The sequence below is a fragment of the Coregonus lavaretus genome, assembly GCF_964263955.1.
Source record: "Coregonus lavaretus genome assembly, contig: HAP1_SCAFFOLD_4907, whole genome shotgun sequence".
NCBI lineage: Eukaryota > Metazoa > Chordata > Actinopteri > Salmoniformes > Salmonidae > Coregonus > Coregonus lavaretus.
In genome coordinates, this window is record NW_028163420.1 from 17350 (window position 1) to 40145 (window position 22796).

At 46.6% G+C, this 22796-nt stretch overlaps 1 protein-coding gene across 1 annotated transcript; it reads left to right on the forward strand.

Moving 5' to 3' along the window:
• Nucleotides 1-1779: 1779 nt before the first annotated feature.
• LOC311118155 (ADP-ribosylation factor-like protein 13B) lies at nt 1780-22796 on the forward strand (the record flags this gene model as incomplete). The annotated part of the gene is made up of 8 exons (XM_084193015.1): nt 1780-2404; nt 12899-12969; nt 13066-13171; nt 13379-13522; nt 14423-14528; nt 14793-14995; nt 22183-22297; nt 22544-22796. Coding segments are annotated over exons 1-8 (1057 nt in total), but the record flags the coding sequence as incomplete, so codon positions are not given.

Below are 22796 nucleotides of genomic sequence, written 5' to 3' on the forward strand. Positions count from 1 at the left end.
AGCAGGATGTAATGTATTATCCATGTGCTTTTTTTCTATTTTACTCCTGTAAATATGTGAAGAGTTTGAATGGCTTATTATAACTGGGTGTTGGAAATGGGTTTATATATCAGGCTGTTGATGTAAAATAATAAAACACATTGTTAAACTGGTATTAGTCTACCAAGTCTTTATTTGTCAAGAGTTACCAGTACAGTCGTGATCAAAAAGTTTTGAGAAATGACACAAATACAAATTTTCACAAAAGTCTGCTGCCTCAGTTTTGATGATGGCAACTTGCGTATACTCCAGAATGTCATGAAGAGTGATCAGATGAATTGCAATTAATTTGCGAAGTCCCTCTTTTGCCATGAAAATGAACTTAATCCCCCCCCAAAAAAACATTTCCACTGCATTTCAGCCCTGCCACAAAAGGACCGGCTGACATCATGTCAGTGATTCTCTCGTTAACACAGGTGAGAGTGTTGACGAGGACAAGGCTGGAGATCACTCTGTCATGCTGATTGAGTTAGAATAACAGACTGGAAGCTTTAAAAGGAGGGTGGTGCTTGGAATCAGTGTTCTTCCTCTGTTAACCATGGTTACCTGCAAGGAAACACGTGCCGTCATCATTGCTTTGCACAAAAAGGGCTTCACAGGCAAGGATATTGCTGCTAGTAAGATTGCACCTAAATCAACCATTTATCGGCTCATCAAGAACTTCAAGGAGAGAGGTTCAATTGTTGTGAAGAAGGCGTCAGGGCGCCCAAGAAAGTCCAGCAATCACCAGGACCGTCTCCTAAAGTTGATTCAGCTGCGGGATCGGGGCATCACCAGTGCAGAGCTTGCTCAGGAATGGCAGCAGGCAGGTGTGAGTGCAACATTGATAAAGTATTGCATTTGCCCTGTACTACTATTGCCCATAGAAACGCATTGTATAACACATTCATAAATGGCAAAAAAAAGACAGTCAAATAATAATAAATCATAAGGAATAAGGTTTTGAAGTGTCTGTCCTAAATCTAGGAGATCTAAGAGCTCAGGAAATATTTTTGTTTTTTTTTGGACACATTTAACACCTTATTTTTGTTGCCACAAAACTACCTCCATACTTCCATTCATTTGTATGGGTAACCTTCAGACAAGTCCCTTGCCATAGATTGGTCATATTATTTTTTGACGGCCAAACCGTTCAGACGGCTACAAACGTTTTTGTGACGTCTCATTGTCTAACAAACACTGCTGTATCTCGGCAATCTTCCACCACAGATGCGGAAGGCCCAGAGCAGATTGAGACGCAGCCCATGCAAAAAAAAACATATTTCTAGTTTAAACTGACGAATTTTGATGGGGATGTTTTTCTTAGATTATTTATATTGACACACGGGTGCGTCAATAGATTTAAGGATTTCCATGAAAGCAAATTTTTCAAGAAAACTTCAACTTACATATTTATTAGAACCAATATAGTCTGACGCTTTGTCCACATGAGGCGCTGTCGCAGAGGTTTACGGTAAAAGTTGGCACTAGTTACCACAGCCACAAAGTCAGATCGTAAAAAATGTATCAAAACTAAAATGTGCTTTTTAGTCTTCATTTAAGGTTAGGGTTGGGCATAAGGTTAGTGTTGTGGGTAAGGTTATGTTAAAAATCAGAAATAGTCGGGGTTTAGCCATAAGTATGACTTTGTGGCTGGGGTAACCAGTGACGACCGTAAAAGAGGGATTTGTCGACCACTGATGATGACGTAACCAACGGATCTGCAGCCATAGCAGCCAAACACCACAGCGTAAACAACAACGGATATCAGAAAGATGTTTCTCACTGAAGAGATCTTCATGAAGGAATATTAGCTTTTCTTTTGGAATAGGGTTGGTTTTACCTGACACTTGTACCCTACAAAGCTAGCTGTACGTAAAACTAGCTAATGTCGCTAGCAGCGCCTAAACGCTAGCTAGCTGCACTGAACGCTAGCTTACTACCTAGGTTAGCTAGCTAACGCTAGCTAGTTAACCGTGGCTATCCGCTATCTTTTACAGTTTGTGAAAATGCTAAACATAAATTATATTTGTTTGCTAATGTAATTTAGCTAGCTAACTTACCTACTAATGTTACTAGCTAGTTCTAGCTAACGTTACAAGTAGGCCAACGATTCTTTTGAGAGGAGCAACAAGTACACTGACAGTACTGTAGTTTTAGTTTGACAATCCAACGATGTCTAAGAATGGCACTTTTATTGGCCCCTAGGCCTAACTCATACAGCTGTATGATGATAATGAGCTGAAATTCCGAATAAAGGCGTTTGATCCATTCAGAATCGCTGCTACATGACTCTTTTCCGCCAATCATCTTGAGTTTGGACTGCAATGTTTAGTCTGATGGCGAATTGCTGCAACTGGTTGAAACGCTGGAGGCAGCCCGCAAGGTGAGTGCATGAAATACCTGACCACTAGCTAGTTAACGGAAGTTAAATTAAGCTAGCTATGTATTTAAATATTCACACTATTATGATTTATTGGCCATTTGATTTGTGAATGGGGGTACCAGTGCTGCCAGCCACCCACCCAGTTCACCCCATGCCAGCATCTGTGATTTCATAGAATGTCTTGTTAACTATATATCACCCAACAGAAGTGTGCGAGTGGTATAGAACATGCTGCTGCTTAGTTACCGTGTAGTCCTGTAACCAGTAAACCACAGCCACTTTTAGCAGCTGTCACTCCTTAAAACTGCAGAAGTGCCCCTTCTCTCCAGGGCCGGATTAAAAAGTCATAAGCCCCAGGGCTTTTATTTTATATGTTCTCTTTCATTCTGTTTGATTCCATTATATGCCTATTCTTACTATAAAATATATGTGTGTTGTTGACTGTGATAAAGGCAGTGCGTGAGTTTCAAGTTTGGGGAAGCTTATTTTCACTACAAAAATGCACCTTTATTATAAAGCATTCCATGCATCATCTCATTTGCATACGGATGGAAGAGAAGCCTACTATTCTTAATGTGATGAGTAGATTATAGTCATAATTTAGGCTAATAATATAACCCAATCACTGTTGGCAAAAAAACAAGTTAAATGCATGGCTGACAGCGTATAGCGTAGAGTAGGGCTACAGGCCAGGGTTCCCCAGCTGACAGCTTGCAGGTGGTTTTATTTGACCCCCCCCCCCCCCCCCCCCAAGTTCTGAGATTTTTTTAAAACAAAAATTGTGGAAGTTTAATTGTTGGACATAAGACTGTAAAAACACCAGGAAATCAGCTCCAAGTAATTTTTATTTAAGAAATATGTTCCCAAGTATTTCCACGCATAATAGACTCACTTGATCGTAATTGATTGTAAGCAAGGTTTGAAATGATTGTTTTAGTCAAACATATCTGTTTGGGCTTCCTGCAGTCAATTTGCAGTCTGCAAATTATTTGTAATTATGTTCCAGCTCCCCGACCATCCGCTCCAGACAAAAATCGGCCCGCGGCTGAATTTACATTTACATTTTACATTTTAGTCATTTAGCAGACGCTCTTATCCAGAGCGACTTACAGGAGCATTTAGGGTTAAGTGCCTTGCTTAAGGGCACATCGACAGATTTTCACCCACCTAGGTCGGCTCGGGGGATTAGAACCAGCGACCTTTCGGTTACTGGCACAACGCTCTTACCCACTAAGCTACCTGCCACCCTTCTTCAATCACAGTATTTTTTGAGAGCGAGAGCGAGAGCGAGAGCGAGAGAGCCAGTAAGACTAGAGAGAAGGAAAGACAGAACAACAGAGGGAGGGATCTGACAGGAAGTCTGTTGATGATCCGTGCTGTAGGCTATATGAGAGGAATGTTGTTGATGATCCGTGCTGTAGGCTATATGAGAGGAATGTTGTTGATGATCCGTGCTGTAGGCTATATGAGAGGAATGTTGTTGATGATCCGCGCTGTAGGCTATATGAGAGGAATGTTGTTGATGGTCCGTGCTGTAGGCTATATGAGAGGAATGTTGTTGATGATCCGTGCTGTAGGCTATATGAGAGGAATGTTGTTGATGATCCGTGCTGTAGGCTATATGAGAGGAATGTTGTTGATGATCCGTGCTGTAGGCTATATGAGAGGAATGTTGTTGATGATCCGTGCTGTAGGCTATATGAGAGGAATGTTGTTGATGATCCGTGCTGTAGGCTATATGAGAGGAATGTTGTTGATGATCCGTGCTGTAGGCTATATGAGAGGAATGTTGTTGATGATCCGCGCTGTAGTCTATATGAGAGGAATGTTGTTGATGATCCGTGCTGTAGGCTATATGAGAGGAATGTTGTTGATGGTCCGTGCTGTAGGCTATATGAGAGGAATGTTGTTGATGGTCCGCGCTGTAGGCTATATGAGAGGAATGTTGTTGATGATCCGTGCTGTAGGCTATATGAGAGGAATGTTGTTGATGATCCGCGCTGTAGGCTATATGAGAGGAATGTTGTTGATGATCCGTGCTGTAGGCTATATGAGAGGAATGTTGTTGATGATCCGTGCTGTAGGCTATATGAGAGGAATGTTGTTGATGATCCGTGCTGTAGGCTATATGAGAGGAATGTTGTTGATGATCCGTGCTGTAGACTATATGAGAGGAATGTTGTTGATGATCCGTGCTGTAGGCTATATGAGAGGAATGTTGTTGATGATCCGTGCTGTAGGCTATATGAGAGGAATGTTGTTGATGATCCGTGCTGTAGGCTATATGAGAGGAATGTTGTTGATGATCGCGCTGTAGGCTATATGAGAGGAATGTTGTTGATGATCCGTGCTGTAGGCTGTATGAGAGGAATGTTGTTGATGATCCGTGCTGTAGGCTGTATGAGAGGAATGTTGTTGATGATCCGTGCTGTAGGCTATATGAGAGGAATGTTGTTGATGATCCGCGCTGTAGGCTATATGAGAGGAATGTTGTTGATGATCCGTGCTGTAGGCTATATGAGAGAGCCTACGTTTTTCTTTTTATAAACGCATTTCATGCAATTCTACTACACTTTATATGACTGGAGGCATTTACAGAATCTCTTCTCTACTTTTCAGACAGCCACAACTCAACAATAATCTGCCCATATTGCGCGCCCTACCTTTCATCCCAACTGTAGGCATTGCGATTTAAAACAATCCACTTAATTTTTTTAAAAGAAGCTTTTACGGTACTGTGTGTCTCCCAGCCTCTGTGCTGGACTTGGGGACTGTGAAGAGACCCCTGTTTTTGAGTAAACATTTTATTAAAAAAAAAACACAAAAAAAAGATTAAAGTTGGTATTTATTAGGATCCCCATTAGCCTCTGTAAAAGCATCAGCTACTCTTCCTGGGGTCCACATTAAACATAGTACATAGTACATAGTACAGAACATTTATTAGTCAAGGACTGAAATACATACATTTAAAACGTCACACATAGCCTACATATCAGTACATACACACACTATCTAAATCTAATACATAGTACAGCGCAAATTACAATACACACTATATAAAATGGCTGTGTCTCTTCACAGTCCCCTTTGAAGTAAGGTGTTATTTTATCTGGTTTTTAACTGGTTTTATTGGGGTGGCAGAGAGTTCCATGTAGTCATGGCTCTATTTAATACTTTGTGTTTCCCAGGACCTGGGGACTGTGAAGAGACCTCTGGTGGCATGTCTTGTGTTGTACCGATGAGCGTCCGAACTATGTGCCAACAGCTTGAACAGACAGTTCGGTACCTTCAACACATCAATACCTCACACAAAGAAAAAAAAATGTATGCACTCACTAACTGTAAATCGCTCTGGATAAGAGCGTCTGCTAAAATGTAAATGTGTTCTTCTATCAGTTTTTCAAACTGGTTTTATTGTTAGCTTGAGTTACCCTGGGGTGGCAGAGAGTTCCATGTAGTCGTGGCTCTATTTAATACTTTGTGTTTCCCAGCCTCTGTTCTGGACCTGGGGACTGTGAAGAGACCTCTGGTGGCATGTCTTGTGTTGTACCGATGAGCGTCCGAACTATGTGCCAACAGCTTGAACAGACAGTTCGGTACCTTCAACACATCAACACCTCGCACGAAGACCAATAGTGATGCAGTCAATCTCTCCTCAACTTTGAGCCAGGAGAGACTGACATGCGTGTTACTGACACTTGCTGCTTTGTTCTGGACCAACTGCATTTTACCTGTCTCCTTCTTTGCTGCACATGACCACACAGCTGGGAAGTAGTCCAGGTGCGACAAAACTAGGGCCTGTAGGACCTGTCTGGTCGACTGAGATGTCAAGAAGGCAGAGCAACGTCCTATCGTGGACAGACCTCTTCCCATTTTAGCAACCATGGAGTCTATATGTTTTGACCATGACAGCTTGCTATCTAGGGTTACACCCAGCAGTTTAGTCTCCTCAACTTGCTCAATAGCCACATTATTCAACAATAGATCTAAACGAGGTTTAGCATTGAGCGAGTGATTTGACCCAAAAATGATGCTTTTTTTTTTTTTTTTAGATATTTATTCTAAAACTGACTGGAGCGCTACGTTAAGGGGTGTCAGTTATTTCTGACACCCTTAACATAGAGCCAGAAAACCAAGCATAGTGAGCCTTAATATGATTGTAAATTATATTTAAACAAAATGTAAAGGCTATATAGCAGGGGGTGGCAGCATCATGCTGTGGGGGTGCTTTGCTGCAGGAGGGACTGGTGCACTTCACAAAATAGATGGAAGGCTACCCAAAACGTTTGACCCAAGTTAAACAATTTAAAGGCAATGCTACCAAATACTAATTGAGTGTATGTAAACTTCTGACCCACTGGGAATGTGATGAAAGAAATAAAAGCTGAAATAAATAATTCTCTCTACTATTATTCTGACATTTCACATTCTTAAAATAAAGTGGTGATCCTAACTGACCTAAGACGGGGAATATTTACTAGGACTAAATGTCAGGAATTGTGAAAAACTGAGTTTAAATGTATTTGGCTAAGGTGTATGTAAACTTCCGACTTCAACTGTGTATATATATATATATGTGTGTGTGTGTGTGTGTGTGTGTGTGTGTGTGTGTGTATATATATATATATATTTACATTACATTTTAGGATAGATAGATGGGGTGTCCACATACTTTTGTGTGTGTATATAGTGTATTATGTCTGTCTATCACACACACACACAGACAGTAGACATTGAATTCCTCTCATTCTCAGAAAGGCCTAAATCACCTTGTCTTACCTGCAGTATGTGACTTTGTGGGAGGCTACACGGGCACGGCAGCCATGTTGTTCCCGGCTGGACCATCTCCAGGCTCCACTGTGTTGAGGCGAAGGAGAGGCCGGTACGGTACTTCCCTGTTAGTTACCACCTGCTGACTAGTGCTGTGAGTCGGCCTGGCCTCAGTGGCCCATTTATCTCCAGGCTCCACTGTGTTGAGGCGAAGGAGAGGCCGGTACGGTACTTCCCTGTTAGTTACCACCTGCTGACTAGTGCTGTGAGTCGGCCTGGCCTCAGTGGCCCATTTATCTCCAGGCTCCACTGTGTTGAGGCGAAGGAGAGGCCGGTACGGTACTTCCCTGTTAGTTACCACCTGCTGACTAGTGCTGTGAGTCGGCCTGGCCTCAGTGGCCCATTTATCTCCAGGCTCCACTGTGTTGAGGCGAAGGAGAGGCCGGTACGGTACTTCCCTGTTAGTTACCACCTGCTGACTAGTGCTGTGAGTCGGCCTGGCCTCAGTGGCCCATTTATCTCCAGGCTCCACTGTGTTGAGGCGAAGGAGAGGCCGGTACGGTACTTCCCTGTTAGTTACCACCTGCTGACTAGTGCTGTGAGTCGGCCTGGCCTCAGTGGCCCAGGCTTGCATCCCAATTGGCACCCTATTCCCTGTTCAGGACTTTGGTCCCGTAGGGCTCTGTTCAGAAGTAGTGCACTATATAGGGAATAGGGTGCCATTTGGCACGCAGGCCTGGAGATAAATGGTATAGGACATGTTTAATGACAGGACTCTAGGTGTTGTATCAGAGGTGGCCTTTATGATTAGACCTAGGCTCTCTCCCAGGTTTAATGACAGGACTCTAGGTGTTGTATCAGAGGTGGCCTTTATGATTAGACCTCTCTCCCAGGTTTAATGACAGGACTCTAGGTGTTGTATCAGAGGTGGCCTTTATGATTAGACCTAGGCTCTCTCCCAGGTTTAATGACAGGACTCTAGGTGTTGTATCAGAGGTGGCCTTTATGATTAGACCTAGGCTCTCTCCCAGGTTTAATGACAGGACTCTAGGTGTTGTATCAGAGGTGGCCTTTATGATTAGACCTAGGCTCTCTCCCAGGTTTAATGACAGGACTCTAGGTGTTGTATCAGAGGTGGACTTTATGATTAGACCTCTCTCCCAGGTTTAATGACAGGACTCTAGGTGTTGTATCAGAGGTGGCCTTTATGATTAGACCTAGGCTCTCTCCCAGGTTTAATGACAGGACTCTAGGTGTTGTATCAGAGGTGGCCTTTATGATTAGATCTAGGCTCTCTCCCAGGTTTAATGACAGGACTCTAGGTGTTGTATCAGAGGTGGCCTTTATGATTAGACCTAGGCTCTCTCCCAGGTTTAATGACAGGACTCTAGGTGTTGTATCAGAGGTGGCCTTTATGATTAGACCTCTCTCCCAGGTTTAATGACAGGACTCTAGGTGTTGTATCAGAGGTGGCCTTTTATGATTAGACCTAGGCTCTCTCCCAGGTTTAATGACAGGACTCTAGGTGTCGTATCAGAGGTGGCCTTTATGATTAGACCTAGGCTCTCTCCCAGGTTTAATGACAGGACTCTAGGTGTTGTATCAGAGGTGGCCTTTTATGATTAGACCTAGGCTCTCTCCCAGGTTTAATGACAGGACTCTAGGTGTTGTATCAGAGGTGGCCTTTATGATTAGACCTAGGCTCTCTCCCAGGTTTAATGACAGGACTCTAGGTGTTGTATCAGAGGTGGCCTTTATGATTAGACCTAGGCTCTCTCCCAGGTTTAATGACAGGACTCTAGGTGTTGTATCAGAGGTGGACTTTATGATTAGACCTCTCTCCCAGGTTTAATGACAGGACTCTAGGTGTTGTATCAGAGGTGGCCTTTATGATTAGACCTAGGCTCTCTCCCAGGTTTAATGACAGGACTCTAGGTGTTGTATCAGAGGTGGCCTTTATGATTAGATCTAGGCTCTCTCCCAGGTTTAATGACAGGACTCTAGGTGTTGTATCAGAGGTGGCCTTTATGATTAGACCTAGGCTCTCTCCCAGGTTTAATGACAGGACTCTAGGTGTTGTATCAGAGGTGGCCTTTATGATTAGACCTCTCTCCCAGGTTTAATGACAGGACTCTAGGTGTTGTATCAGAGGTGGCCTTTTATGATTAGACCTAGGCTCTCTCCCAGGTTTAATGACAGGACTCTAGGTGTCGTATCAGAGGTGGCCTTTATGATTAGACCTAGGCTCTCTCCCAGGTTTAATGACAGGACTCTAGGTGTTGTATCAGAGGTGGCCTTTTATGATTAGACCTAGGCTCTCTCCCAGGTATAATGACAGGACTCTAGGTGTTGTATCAGAGGTGGCCTTTATGATTAGACCTAGGCTCTCTCCCAGTTCCTCTTTCCTCCATTCCTCATGTCCCGACTCTTTGTCTCCTCAAAATGCATTGGAAAAAAGATCCAAGGTCCCTGTCCTCTCCCCTCTGACCTTTTCTTTCAACAAGTTTTGAGAAGGAGGAGAGAGGATGAGAGGAATCAAGGAAATATGAATTGGAAAAATAACCCTTAAAGAAAGAACCTCAGGGAGGGGAGACAGTGACACAGTGACTGACACAGGATAGGATAAAGTAATCCTTCTACCCCCCCCCCCCCCCCCCCAAAAAAAAAAATTTGTAAAGTGGTTATCCCACTGGCTATAGGGTGAATGCATCAATTTGTGAGTCGCTCTGGACTAGAGCGTCTGCTAAATGACGTAAATGTGCCCTTGAGCAAGGCACTTAACCCTAATTGCTCCTGTAAGTCGCTCTGGATAAGAGCGTCTGCTAAATGACTAAAATGTAAATGTAAATGTAAATGTAAACAGGCAGAGTAGGGTGAGAGACCACGTGTCCCACTGTAGAGAGACACAGTGACCCTAAACAGGCAGAGTAGGGTGAGAGACCACGTGTCCCACTGTAGAGAGACACAGTGACCCTAAACAGGCAGAGTAGGGTGAGAGACCACGTGTCCCACTGTAGAGAGACACAGTGACCCTAAACAGGCAGAGTAGGGTGAGAGACCACGTGTCCCACTGTAGAGAGACACAGTGACCCTAAACAGGCAGAGTAGGGTGAGAGACCACGTGTCCCACTGTAGAGAGACACAGTGACCCTAAACAGGCAGAGTATGGTGAGAGACCACGTGTCCCACTGTAGAGAGACACAGTGACCCTAAACAGGCAGAGTAGGGTGAGAGACCACGTGTCCCACTGTAGAGAGACACAGTGACCCTAAACAGGCAGAGTAGGGTGAGAGACCACGTGTCCCACTGTAGAGAGACACAGTGACCCTAAACAGGCAGAGTAGGGTGAGAGACCACGTGTCCCACTGTAGAGAGACACAGTGACCCTAAACAGGCAGAGTATGGTGAGAGACCACGTGTCCCACTGTAGAGAGACACAGTGACCCTAAACAGGCAGAGTATGGTGAGAGACCACGTGTCCCACTGTAGAGAGACACAGTGACCCTAAACAGGCAGAGTAGGGTGAGAGACCACGTGTCCCACTGTAGAGAGACACAGTGACCCTAAACAGGCAGAGTATGGTGAGAGACCACGTGTCCCACTGTAGAGAGACACAGTGACCCTAAACAGGCAGAGTAGGGTGAGAGACCACGTGTCCCACTGTAGAGAGACACAGTGACCCTAAACAGGCAGAGTAGGGTGAGAGACCACGTGTCCCACTGTAGAGAGACACAGTGACCCTAAACAGGCAGAGTAGGGTGAGAGACCACGTGTCCCACTGTAGAGAGACACAGTGACCCTAAACAGGCAGAGTAGGGTGAGAGACCACGTGTCCCACTGTAGAGAGACACAGTGACCCTAAACAGGCAGAGTAGGGTGAGAGACCACGTGTCCCACTGTAGAGAGACACAGTGACCCTAAACAGGCAGAGTAGGGTGAGAGACCACGTGCTGTAGAGAGACTTAAGGTTCCTCAGATGACTTCATTGGAAATCCCGAGCTAATCCTGCTGCTCTCTGGGCCTGTCGAGTGGGGGCGGGGTGTGTTAAACGTCTGCCGTCAGGGGGAGTGGCCTACTGTATATTGACTGGACGTGGTGTGGCTACTAGTTACTGTCCCTCACGTCTGTCGGTCAGTGGTCTCTGGGTCTGGTCCGGTTGAAGCCTTAGCTCCCAGTGGTCTCTGGGTCTGGTCCGGTTGAAGCCCAGCTCCCGGTGGTCTCTGGGTCTGGTCCGGTTGAAGCCCATCTCCCAGTGGTCTCTGGGTCTGGTCCGGTTGAAGCCCATCTCCCAGTGGTCTCTGGGTCTGGTCCGGTTGAAGCCCAGCTCCCAGTGGTCTCTGGGTCTGGTCCGGTTGAAGCCTTAGCTCCCAGTGGTCTCTGGGTCTGGTCTGGTTGAAGCCCAGCTCCCAGGGGTCTCTGGGTCTGGTCCGGTTGAAGCCCAGCTCCCAGTGGTCTCTGGGTCTGGTCCGGTTGAAGCCCAGCTCCCACATGAAGGCCTCCTGGCTCCAGAGGACTGTCCGCTGGATAGTCCGCTTGATGTCCATACGGCGGAAGAGCCGTAGGCAAGTATTAATAGACGTTGATGTGGGGTGTGTGTGTGTGAGTGTGTGTTTGTTTGGTTCTGTCAGCTTGTTGTTATTGGTCAATTCCATGTGGAGGGTAGGGCTTTATTTATTTGGTCAGCTGGTGTGTGTGTGTGTGTGTGTGTGTGTGTGTGTGTGTGTTTTTTCCATAGCAGAGGCACTTTTGATAGAGGCTGGGTGTGTCTTTTTTTAAAGAATGATGACTGGGTGACTTTTATGCCATTTGGCTATTTTTATAAGGTGACACAGGGAAGCTCTTTCTGAGTAGAAAGGGTGAATTTAGGATCTAGGCCTATTCATTGGAAGGCAATTAATGATAGAATGATGGCGTACAGTTCTACTATCAACCTCACTTAAGGAATGACTCAAGGTGTTATAATAATATGCCATTTAGCAGACGCTTTTATCCAAAGCGACTTACATGAGCAATTAGGGTTAAGTGCCTTGCTTAAGGGCACATCGACAGATTTTTCACGTAGTCGGCTCGGGGATTAGAACCAGCGACCTTTCGGTTACTGGCACAACGCTCTTACCCACTAAAGCCACCTGCCGCCCCTAGCTACAGAGATAGATGTCATTGGTAGCTGATAGGTCTGTTGTTTACACCCCCTCGCTGTCTGTGTACATCAGAGTTACCCGGCTGCTCAACTGGATTATGGACAGAGAGAGCTGACTCACCCTAATCTGTGGTAATATCCCTGTAGCGTTAGCCCTGAGCAGCCCCGAGGTAGACTGGGGGACCTGGCCTGCTGGCTAAACACCACAACCAGCAGCATCTGAAGGGACAGGGTGAGGTGGGGGTATGAGTGGTACCTACCCACAGTGCCTGTCTGTCTGCCTGCCTGACAATGCGTTAGGCTAATATCAGACGATTCGTCATGTCTGTGTGGAGACTGTCGTTTTGAATGTTCAATGCTTGCTTTGGAAGTGGCTCAAGCTTAAACATTATGTACGTCTTGCTTACTAATGTGGCTCTCTATCCTTATACAATTGACACGTCATGAGTCACATGCCATATTTTCGAGTACCCCCCATGTGAATATCGTCATACAATGTTTCTGTATCTCTTTCTCCTACCACACCTCATTTTGAATCCCAGTGTCATCTCTACTAGTAACCCAGCTTGTCTTCGGTGCTTTAGGAAAGTGACGCTGGTGATGGTAGGACTCGACAACGCTGGGAAGACTGCCACGGTACGCGGGATCCAGGGAGGTGAGTTGAATCACTGTTTATTTTTATACTCCTTTTAGAAATGTATGACGTTGGCCCTTCTCCTCCCCACTGAACGTGTGTTCTGTTGCGTCACAGAGAGCCCAGAGGACGTGGCCCCTACGGTAGGGTTCTCCAAGGTGGATCTGAAACAGGGGAAGTTTGAGGTCACCATCTTTGACCTGGGCGGAGGGAAGAGGATCAGGTATTTTTGAACTTGTCTTTCTTTCACTCACACCTGCACTTGGATCTTTCTCCCCTGATTCTGCTGATAGGTCTATTTTTAAAGAAAGGTCTACTTGAAATGACTGTGATGTGTGGTTGTTCCCCCTCCTAAACATAGTTTAATGCACTGACTGTAAGTGTCTCTGGATAAGAGTCTGCTAAATGACTGTAATGTAAATGTAATCAGGGGTATCTGGAAGAACTACTACAGTGAGTCGTACGGGGTGGTGTTCGTGGTTGACTCCAGTGATGTCCAGAGGATCCAGGAGACCAGGGAAACCATGGCTGAGGTCCTCCGACACCCTCGCATCGCTGGGAAACCTGTCCTAGTGTGAGTCACTCTGTCTGAGCTCTAAACCTGTCCTAGTGTGAGTCACTGTCTGAGCTTTAAACCTGTCCTAGTGTGAGTTAGTCTGAGCTTTAAACCTGTCCTAGTGTGAGTTACTGCCTGAGCTCTAAACCTGTCCTAGTGTGAGTCACTCTGTCTGAACTCTAAACCTGTCCTAGTGTGAGTTAGTCTGAGCTCTAAACCTGTCCTAGTTACTGCCTGAGCGCTAAACCTGTCCTAGTGTGAGTCACTGTCTGAGCCCTAACCTGGCCTAATGAGTTACTGTCTGAGCCCTAACCTGGCCTAATGAGTTACTGTCTGAGCCCTAACCTGGCCTAATGAGTTACTGCCTGAGCCCTAACCTGGCCTAATGAGTTACTGTCTGAGCCCTAACCTGGCCTAATGAGTTACTGTCTGAGCTCTAAACCTGTCCTAATGAGTTACTGCCTGTCTGCCTGCTTCTTATAAAGTAGCGTATTATATTCTGCACAACCTATTGGGAAAGGGAATCCATGTTAACAGAATTAGAATGGCAGAACCCCGACTGGCAGCATTTGATCATGAAGTATCCTCCTCCCATGCCACATGTTTCTGTCACCACACACACCCTCATCCTCGTAGGGACCTAAAACACATTTATCTTCTCAATTCTATTTTCCCGTAACCACTAACCCCTTACCCTAATTCTAAGCCCAATTGTAACCCTAAATTTCTAAGATTAAAATAACATTTGTCCTCATTGGGACGTGGGAAAATGTCCTCGCGAGGGAGAGTTGTCCTTGTTTTACTATATGGGGACTTTGGGGGATTTTAGGTCCCCACAAGGATAGAAGAACCGACACACATCACCCCACCGCCTGCTGTCTGACACCTCTTTCTGACTAATCCCTTTCGGCTCCACAGATTGGCTAACAAGCAGGATCGGGACGGGGCATTGGCCGAGGCAGACATCATCGAGAACCTGTCACTGGAGAAGCTGGTGAACGAGAACAAGTGTCTCTGTCAGATCGTGAGTGATGCTGTGGTTTGTCTCTCCATACTTCACCTGCAGTAACCGGAGTACTGTGGGTATGAGGCTGTACCTTGTTGCAGCTGGTCAAGATTGTTGAAAGTGTTCACACATTTCTAGTAGCAAAGAGTTCATATTTTCTTGGTTTCAAAGATGACACCCATATTGTTCTCTCTTTTGTGAGAATAGCTGTCTATAAAATATGAGTTAAGAAATAAAACCCTCTGTGTCTCTGTAGCGGTCTGACTCCCTGTGTGTTTCCAGGAGCCGTGTTCTGCTGTCCTGGGCTATGGTAAGAAGGGGGACAAGTCCATCAAGAACGGGCTCAACTGGCTGCTGAACAACATCGCTAAAGACTACGAAGCCATCTCTGAACGCGTCCAGAAGGACACGGCCGAACAGAGGGTTCAGGAGGAACAGGAGAAGAAAGCCAGACAGGAGAGAGTACGGAGGATACGGGAGGAGAGGTGAGGAGGAGGAGGAACAGGAGAAGAAAGCCAGACAGGAGAGAGTACGGAGGATACGGGAGGAGAGGTGAGGAGGAGGAGGAACAGGAGAAGAAAGCCAGACAGGAGAGAGTACGGAGGATACGGGAGGAGAGGTGAGGAGGAGGAGGAGGAGGAGGAAGCCAGACAGGAGAGAGTACGGAGGATACGGGAGGAGAGGTGAGGAGGAGGAGGAGGAGGAGGAGGAAGCCAGACAGGAGAGAGTACGGAGGATACGGGAGGAGAGGTGAGGAGGAGGAGGAACAGGAGAAGAAAGCCAGACAGGAGAGAGTACGGAGGATACGGGAGGAGAGGTGAGGAGGAGGAGGAACAGGAGAAGAAAGCCAGACAGGAGAGAGTACGGAGGATACGGGAGGAGAGGTGAGGAGGAGGAGGAGGAGGAGGAGGAAGCCAGACAGGAGAGAGTACGGAGGATACGGGAGGAGAGGTGAGGAGGAGGAGGAGGAGGAGGAGGAAGCCAGACAGGAGAGAGTACGGAGGATACGGGAGGAGAGGTGAGGAGGAGGAGGAGGAGGAGGAAGCCAGACAGGAGAGAGTACGGAGGATACGGGAGGAGAGGTGAGGAGGAGGAGGAGGAGGAGGAGGAAGCCAGACAGGAGAGAGTACGGAGGATACGGGAGGAGAGGTGAGGAGGAGGAGGAGGAGGAGGAGGAAGCCAGACAGGAGAGAGTACGGAGGATACGGGAGGAGAGGTGAGGAGGAGGAGGAGGAGGAGGAGGCCAGACAGGAGAGAGTACGGAGGATACGGGAGGAGAGGTGAGGAGGAGGAGGAGGAGGAGGAGGAAGCCAGACAGGAGAGAGTACGGAGGATACGGGAGGAGAGGTGAGGAGGAGGAGGAGGAGGAGGAGGAAGCCAGACAGGAGAGAGTACGGAGGATACGGGAGGAGAGGTGAGGAGGAGGAGGAGGAGGAGGAGAAAGCCAGACAGGAGAGAGTACGGAGGATACGGGAGGAGAGGTGAGGAGGAGGAGGAGGAGGAGGAGGAGAAAGCCAGACAGGAGAGAGTACGGAGGATACGGGAGGAGAGGTGAGGAGGAGGAGGAGGAGGAGAAGGAGGAAGCCAGACAGGAGAGAGTACGGAGGATACGGGAGGAGAGGTGAGGAGGAGGAGGAGGAGGAGAAAGCCAGACAGGAGAGAGTACGGAGGATACGGGAGGAGAGGTGAGGAGGAGGAGGAGGAGGAGGAAGCCAGACAGGAGAGAGTACGGAGGATACGGGAGGAGAGGTGAGGAGGAGGAGGAGGAGGAGGAAGCCAGACAGGAGAGAGTACGGAGGATACGGGAGGAGAGGTGAGGAGGAGGAGGAGGAGGAGAAAGCCAGACAGGAGAGAGTACGGAGGATACGGGAGGAGAGGTGAGGAGGAGGAGGAGGAGGAGGAGGAGGAACAGGAGGAAGCCAGACAGGAGAGAGTACGGAGGATACGGGAGGAGAGGTGAGGAGGAGGAGGAGGAGGAGGAAGCCAGACAGGAGAGAGTACGGAGGATACGGGAGGAGAGGTGAGGAGGAGGAGGAGGAGGAGGAAGCCAGACAGGAGAGAGTACGGAGGATACGGGAGGAGAGGTGAGGAGGAGGAGGAGGAGAAGAAAGCCAGACAGGAGAGAGTACGGAGGATACGGGAGGAGAGGTGAGGAGGAGGAGGAGGAGGAGGAAGCCAGACAGGAGAGAGTACGGAGGATACGGGAGGAGAGGTGAGGAGGAGGAGGAGGAGGAGGAAGCCAGACAGGAGAGAGTACGGAGGATACGGGAGGAGAGGTGAGGAGGAGGAGGAGGAAGAGAGGGACTTTACTGACTCATTTTGTTGCAGTATTATGTACATGTTTAAAATGGTGGTTAAGAAACATAGCAGGAACAATACAGTAGATAATAGGAGAGATATCACTCCTTAGTGATAGGAACATTAACCAGCTGATTAGGAGAGATATCATTCCTTAGTGATAGGAATATTAACCAGCTGATTAGGAGAGATATCCCACCTTAGTGATAGGAACATTAACCAGCTGATTAGGAGAGATATCCCTCCTTAGTGATAGGAACATTAACCAGCTGATTAGGAGAGATATCACTCCTTAGTGATAGGAACATTAACCAGCTGATTAGGAGAGATATCACTCCTTAGTGATAGGAACATTAACCAGCTGATTAGGAGAGATATCACTCCTTAGTGATAGGAACATTAACCAGCTGATTAGGAGATATATCACTCCTTAGTGATAGGAACATTAACCAGCTGATTAGGAGAGATATCACTCCTTAGTGATAGGAACATTAACCATCTGATTAGGAGAGATATCACTCCTTAGTGATAGGAACATTAACCAGCTGATTAGGAGAGATATCACTCCTTAGTGATAGGAACATTAACCAGCTGATTAGGAGAGATATCACTCCTTAGTGATAGGAACATTAACCATCTGATTAGGAGAGATATCACTCCTTAGTGATAGGAACATTAACCAGCTGATTAGGAGAGATATCACTCCTTAGTGATAGGAACATTAACCAGCTGATTAGGAGAGATATCACTCCTTAGTGATAGGAACATTAACCAGCTGATTAGGAGAGATATCACTCCTTAGTGATAGGAACATTAACCAGCTGATTAGGAGAGATATCACTCCTTAGTGATAGGAACATTAACCAGCTGATTAGGAGAGATATCACTCCTTAGTGATAGGAACATTAACCAGCTGATTAGGAGAGATATCACTCCTTAGTGATAGGAACATTAACCAGCTGATTAGGAGAGATATCACTCCTTAGTGATAGGAACATTAACCAGCTGATTAGGAGAGATATCACTCCTTAGTGATAGGAACATTAACCAGCTGATTAGGAGAGATATCACTCCTTAGTGATAGGAATATTAACCAGCTGATTAGGAGAGATATCACTCCTTAGTGATAGGAACATTAACCAGCTGATTAGGAGAGATATCACTCCTTAGTGATAGGAACATTAACCAGCTGATTAGGAGAGATATCACTCCTTAGTGATAGGAACATTAACCAGCTGATTAGAAGAGATATCACTCCTTAGTGATAGGAACATTAACCAGCTGATTAGGAGAGATATCACTCCTTAGTGATAGGAACATTAACCAGCTGATTAGGAGAGATATCACTCCTTAGTGATAGGAACATTAACCAGCTGATTAGGAGAGATATCACTCCTTAGTGATAGGAACATTAACCAGCTGATTAGGAGAGATATCACTCCTTAGTGATAGGAACATTAACCAGCTGATTAGGAGAGATATCACTCCTTAGTGATAGGAACATTAACCAGCTGATTAGGATAGATATCACTCCTTAGTGATAGGAACATTAACCAGCTGATTAGGAGAGATATCACTCCTTAGTGATAGGAACATTAACCAGCTGATTAGGAGAGATATCACTCCTTAGTGATAGGAACATTAACCAGCTGATTAGGAGAGATATCACTCCTTAGTGATAGGAACATTAACCAGCTGATTAGGAGAGATATCACTCCTTAGTGATAGGAACATTAACCAGCTGATTAGGAGAGATATCACTCCTTAGTGATAGGCACATTAACCAGCTGATTAGGAGAGATATCACTCCTTAGTGATAGGAACATTAACCAGCTGATTAGGAGAGATATCACTCCTTAGTGATAGGAACATTAACCAGCTGATTAGGAGAGATATCACTCCTTAGTGATAGGAACATTAACCAGCTGATTAGGAGAGATATCACTCCTTAGTGATAGGAACATTAACCAGCTGATTAGGAGAGATATCACTCCTTAGTGATAGGAATATTAACCAGCTGATTAGGAGAGATATCACTCCTTAGTGATAGGAACATTAACCAGCTGATTAGGAGAGATATCACTCCTTAGTGATAGGAACATTAACCAGCTGATTAGGAGAGATATCACTCCTTAGTGATAGGAACATTAACCAGCTGATTAGAAGAGATATCACTCCTTAGTGATAGGAACATTAACCAGCTGATTAGGAGAGATATCACTCCTTAGTGATAGGAACATTAACCAGCTGATTAGGAGAGATATCACTCCTTAGTGATAGGAACATTAACCAGCTGATTAGGAGAGATATCACTCCTTAGTGATAGGAACATTAACCAGCTGATGATCTCCTCCTGATTTTCCTGTGGGGGGGGGCTGCCCGCCCTATACCCTATACCCAAAGGGGAGTAGTTCAAAGTCCAGGTACAGGGGGTGGCTTGGGTCTGACCTGACCTTAAAGATCTCCTCAAGCGTGTCTGAGTCCAAGTACCTTGCTGGCTGTAGAGGAGGCTGGAGGGAAGAGAGGAGGAGGAGGAGGAGGAGGGGGGAGAGGGAGGGAGGGAGGGGGTAAAGAGGATATGCAGAAACCACAAAAGGTTTAAGACACTAATCAGAGAATGTATTCCAACTAGGGCTGTCAAAGATAACGTGTAATAACGCTCCCACGTGTTTACTGCTGTAAAAAGGTTTGACGCCGTTAATCACGTCTCCATTTCTTCACTGCACGGAACATTTTAAGCGCACGTGTTTCCGCACTGACCTTTTTTTTCAAGCGCAGAACACAACACTGAAAATAGCAAAAGTCAATGCTTACACCTTTTACATTTTACATTTTCGTCATTTAGCAGACGCTCTTATCCAGAGCGACTTACAAATAGGTGCATTCACCTTATAGCCAGTGGGATAACCACTTTACAATATGTAATTTTTTTGGGGGGGGTGGGATAAGGTGGGGTAGAAGGATTACTTTATCCTATCCCAGGATGGCCGTTTTGAACTACTCGCGAGATGCTGTTTTTTGTTTTCTTAACAAACGCCATTGTCTAGCTAGTCATGTTACCTAGCTAGCAACCTGATATCTTGACCACTGACCAGGCGATGCACACATTTGGATGACACAGGAAGAACTGAAAAAGGAATCGGCTACTCAAACATTCTTCCCAGGTAGGCTGCATGTGCTAGAGAGGGCTGTGCTAGAGAGGGCTGTGCTAGAGAGGGCTGTGCTAGAGAGGGCTGTGCTAGAGAGGGCTGTGCTAGAGCGGGCTGTGCTAGAGCGGGCTGTGCTAGAGAGGGCTGTGCTAGAGCGGGCTGTGTGAGAACGGGCTGTGCTAGAGCGGGCTGTGCTAGAGAGGGCTGTGCTAGAGAGGGCTGTGTGAGAACGGGAGGAAAGAGAAGGAACTCACCAGATGCCGTCGGAGCTCCAAAAGAAAAGTGGATAATGACAACGTGTGGATTTGTTTTGTGTGACGATAGAATGCAAAAGCAGACACGGTGTAGTTGAACAAGGCGTCAAAGCGGACAACCCACTTGCCTGGCTTCGGCTGGGTCACTATAACTCAAAACAATGCCTTCTAAAATGAGAGATTCCTTCCCTTACAAAGTATGCCTGTAACTCAATGCACTGCTTTTTAAATGAAAAAATATTTATTCAGGCCTAAATTTGAGCAAATTCAAAAATTGCGATTAACAAATGCCGTTAACTCGATTTAATTATTTTAATCTTTTTTGGACAGTCCTAATTTTAACTCAAATCTGGAGGTCAGGAGTTACTGTCATTGTCTCAGCAAAAGCAATTCTCCTCGAGAGATCTCCACCAGGACACAGGGTGTAAGATATAGGATGTCAGTGTTTGATCTCCACCAGGACACAGGGTGTAAGATATAGGATGTCAGTGTTTGATCTCCACCAGGACACAGGGTGTAAGATCTAGGAGGTCAGTGTTTGATCTCCACCAGGACACAGGGTGTAAGATCTAGGGGGTCAGTGTTTGATCTCCACCAGGACACAGGGTGTAAGATATAGGGGGGTCAGTGTTTGATCTCCACCAGGACACAGGGTGTAAGATATAGGGGGTCAGTGTTTGATCTCCACCAGGACACAGGGTGTAAGATATAGGGGGGTCAGTGTTTGATCTCCACCAGGACACAGGGTGTAAGATCTAGGGGGTCAGTGTTTGATCTCCACCAGGACACAGGGTGTAAGATATAGGGGGGTCAGTGTTTGATCTCCACCAGGACACAGGGTGTAAGATATAGGGGGTCAGTGTTTGATCTCCACCAGGACACAGGGTGTAAGATATAGGGGGGTCAGTGTTTGATCTCCACCAGGACACAGGGTGTAAGATATAGGGGGTCAGTGTTTGATCTCCACCAGGACACAGGGTGTAAGATCTAGGAGGTCAGTGTTTGATCTCCACCAGGACACAGGGTGTAAGATATAGGGGGTCAGTGTTTGATCTCCACCAGGACACAGGGTGTAAGATATAGGGGCTCCGTGTTTGATCTCCACCAGGACACAGGGTGTAAGATCTAGTGGTCCGTGTTTGATCTCCACCAGGACACAGGGTGTGAGATATAGGGGGGTCAGTGTTTGATCTCCCCCAGGACACAGGGTGTAAGATCTAGTGGTCCGTGTTTGATCTCCACCAGGACACAGGGTGTAAGATATAGGGGGGTCAGTGTTTGATCTCCACCAGGACACAGGGTGTAAGATATAGGGGGTCAGTGTTTGATCTCCACCAGGACACAGGGTGTAAGATATAGGGGGGTCAGTGTTTGATCTCCACCAGGACACAGGGTGTAAGATATAGGGGGTCAGTGTTTGATCTCCACCAGGACACAGGGTGTAAGATCTAGGAGGTCAGTGTTTGATCTCCACCAGGACACAGGGTGTAAGATATAGGGGGTCAGTGTTTGATCTCCACCAGGACACAGGGTGTAAGATATAGGGGCTCCGTGTTTGATCTCCACCAGGACACAGGGTGTAAGATCTAGTGGTCCGTGTTTGATCTCCACCAGGACACAGGGTGTAAGATCTAGGGGGTCCGTGTTTGATCTCCACCAGGACACAGGGTGTGAGATATAGGGGGGTCAGTGTTTGATCTCCCCCAGGACACAGGGTGTAAGATCTAGTGGTCCGTGTTTGATCTCCACCAGGACACAGGGTGTAAGATATAGGGGGGTCAGTGTTTGATCTCCACCAGGACACAGGGTGTAAGATCTAGGGGGTCAGTGTTTGATCTCCACCAGGACACAGGGTGTAAGATCTAGGGGGTCAGTGTTTGATCTCCCCCAGGACACAGGGTGTGAGATATAGGGGCTCCGTGTTTGATTGTGAAGTGAACTGCTGAATGTCCCTTGTCTCCCTGGTCCCAGAGACCGTCAGGAGAAGGAGGAGGCGGAGAGGGAGGGCCGGACTCTACAGGAGGAGGAGACAGACGACGACGCCATACCCAGCCCCTTCCAGCCAATAGGCAACGTCATCAACGAGGTGTGGAATACACTGGGCCAATCAGCATCACTTTTTGTTGATTTTGATTTGTTTGAGCTCGGACCAATGCGTCTGAAATGGCACCCTATTCCCTATATAGTGCACTAGTTTTGACCAGAGCTCTGTGTAGTTGTAGTGTACCCTTTAGGGAATAGGGTACCATTTGAGCTGCACGGTGGTCAGTAAATGGGTTGTGTGTTCTAGCTGTATTAATGTGTGTATACCATGGGGGTTCCATCCATGCAGAATGAAGAGCGGCTGAAGAATACACAGAGGGGAGGACAGGAGGGTGCTGCCAACGATGCTGGCGAAGGAGGTCAGGAGGAGGAGGAAGAGGAGGGTGAGAGACAGACTCCGGAGAGCGGTGCAGCGTCAGCCTCAGTGGACCAGACTAAGAAGAAGACTGGTAAACTGAGATTAAAGAGGAAACACAAAGTGGACCCGCTGAGGACGGACGAGACTGCAGCCCCCGAGAGCTCCAAACCTCCACCCCTACCTG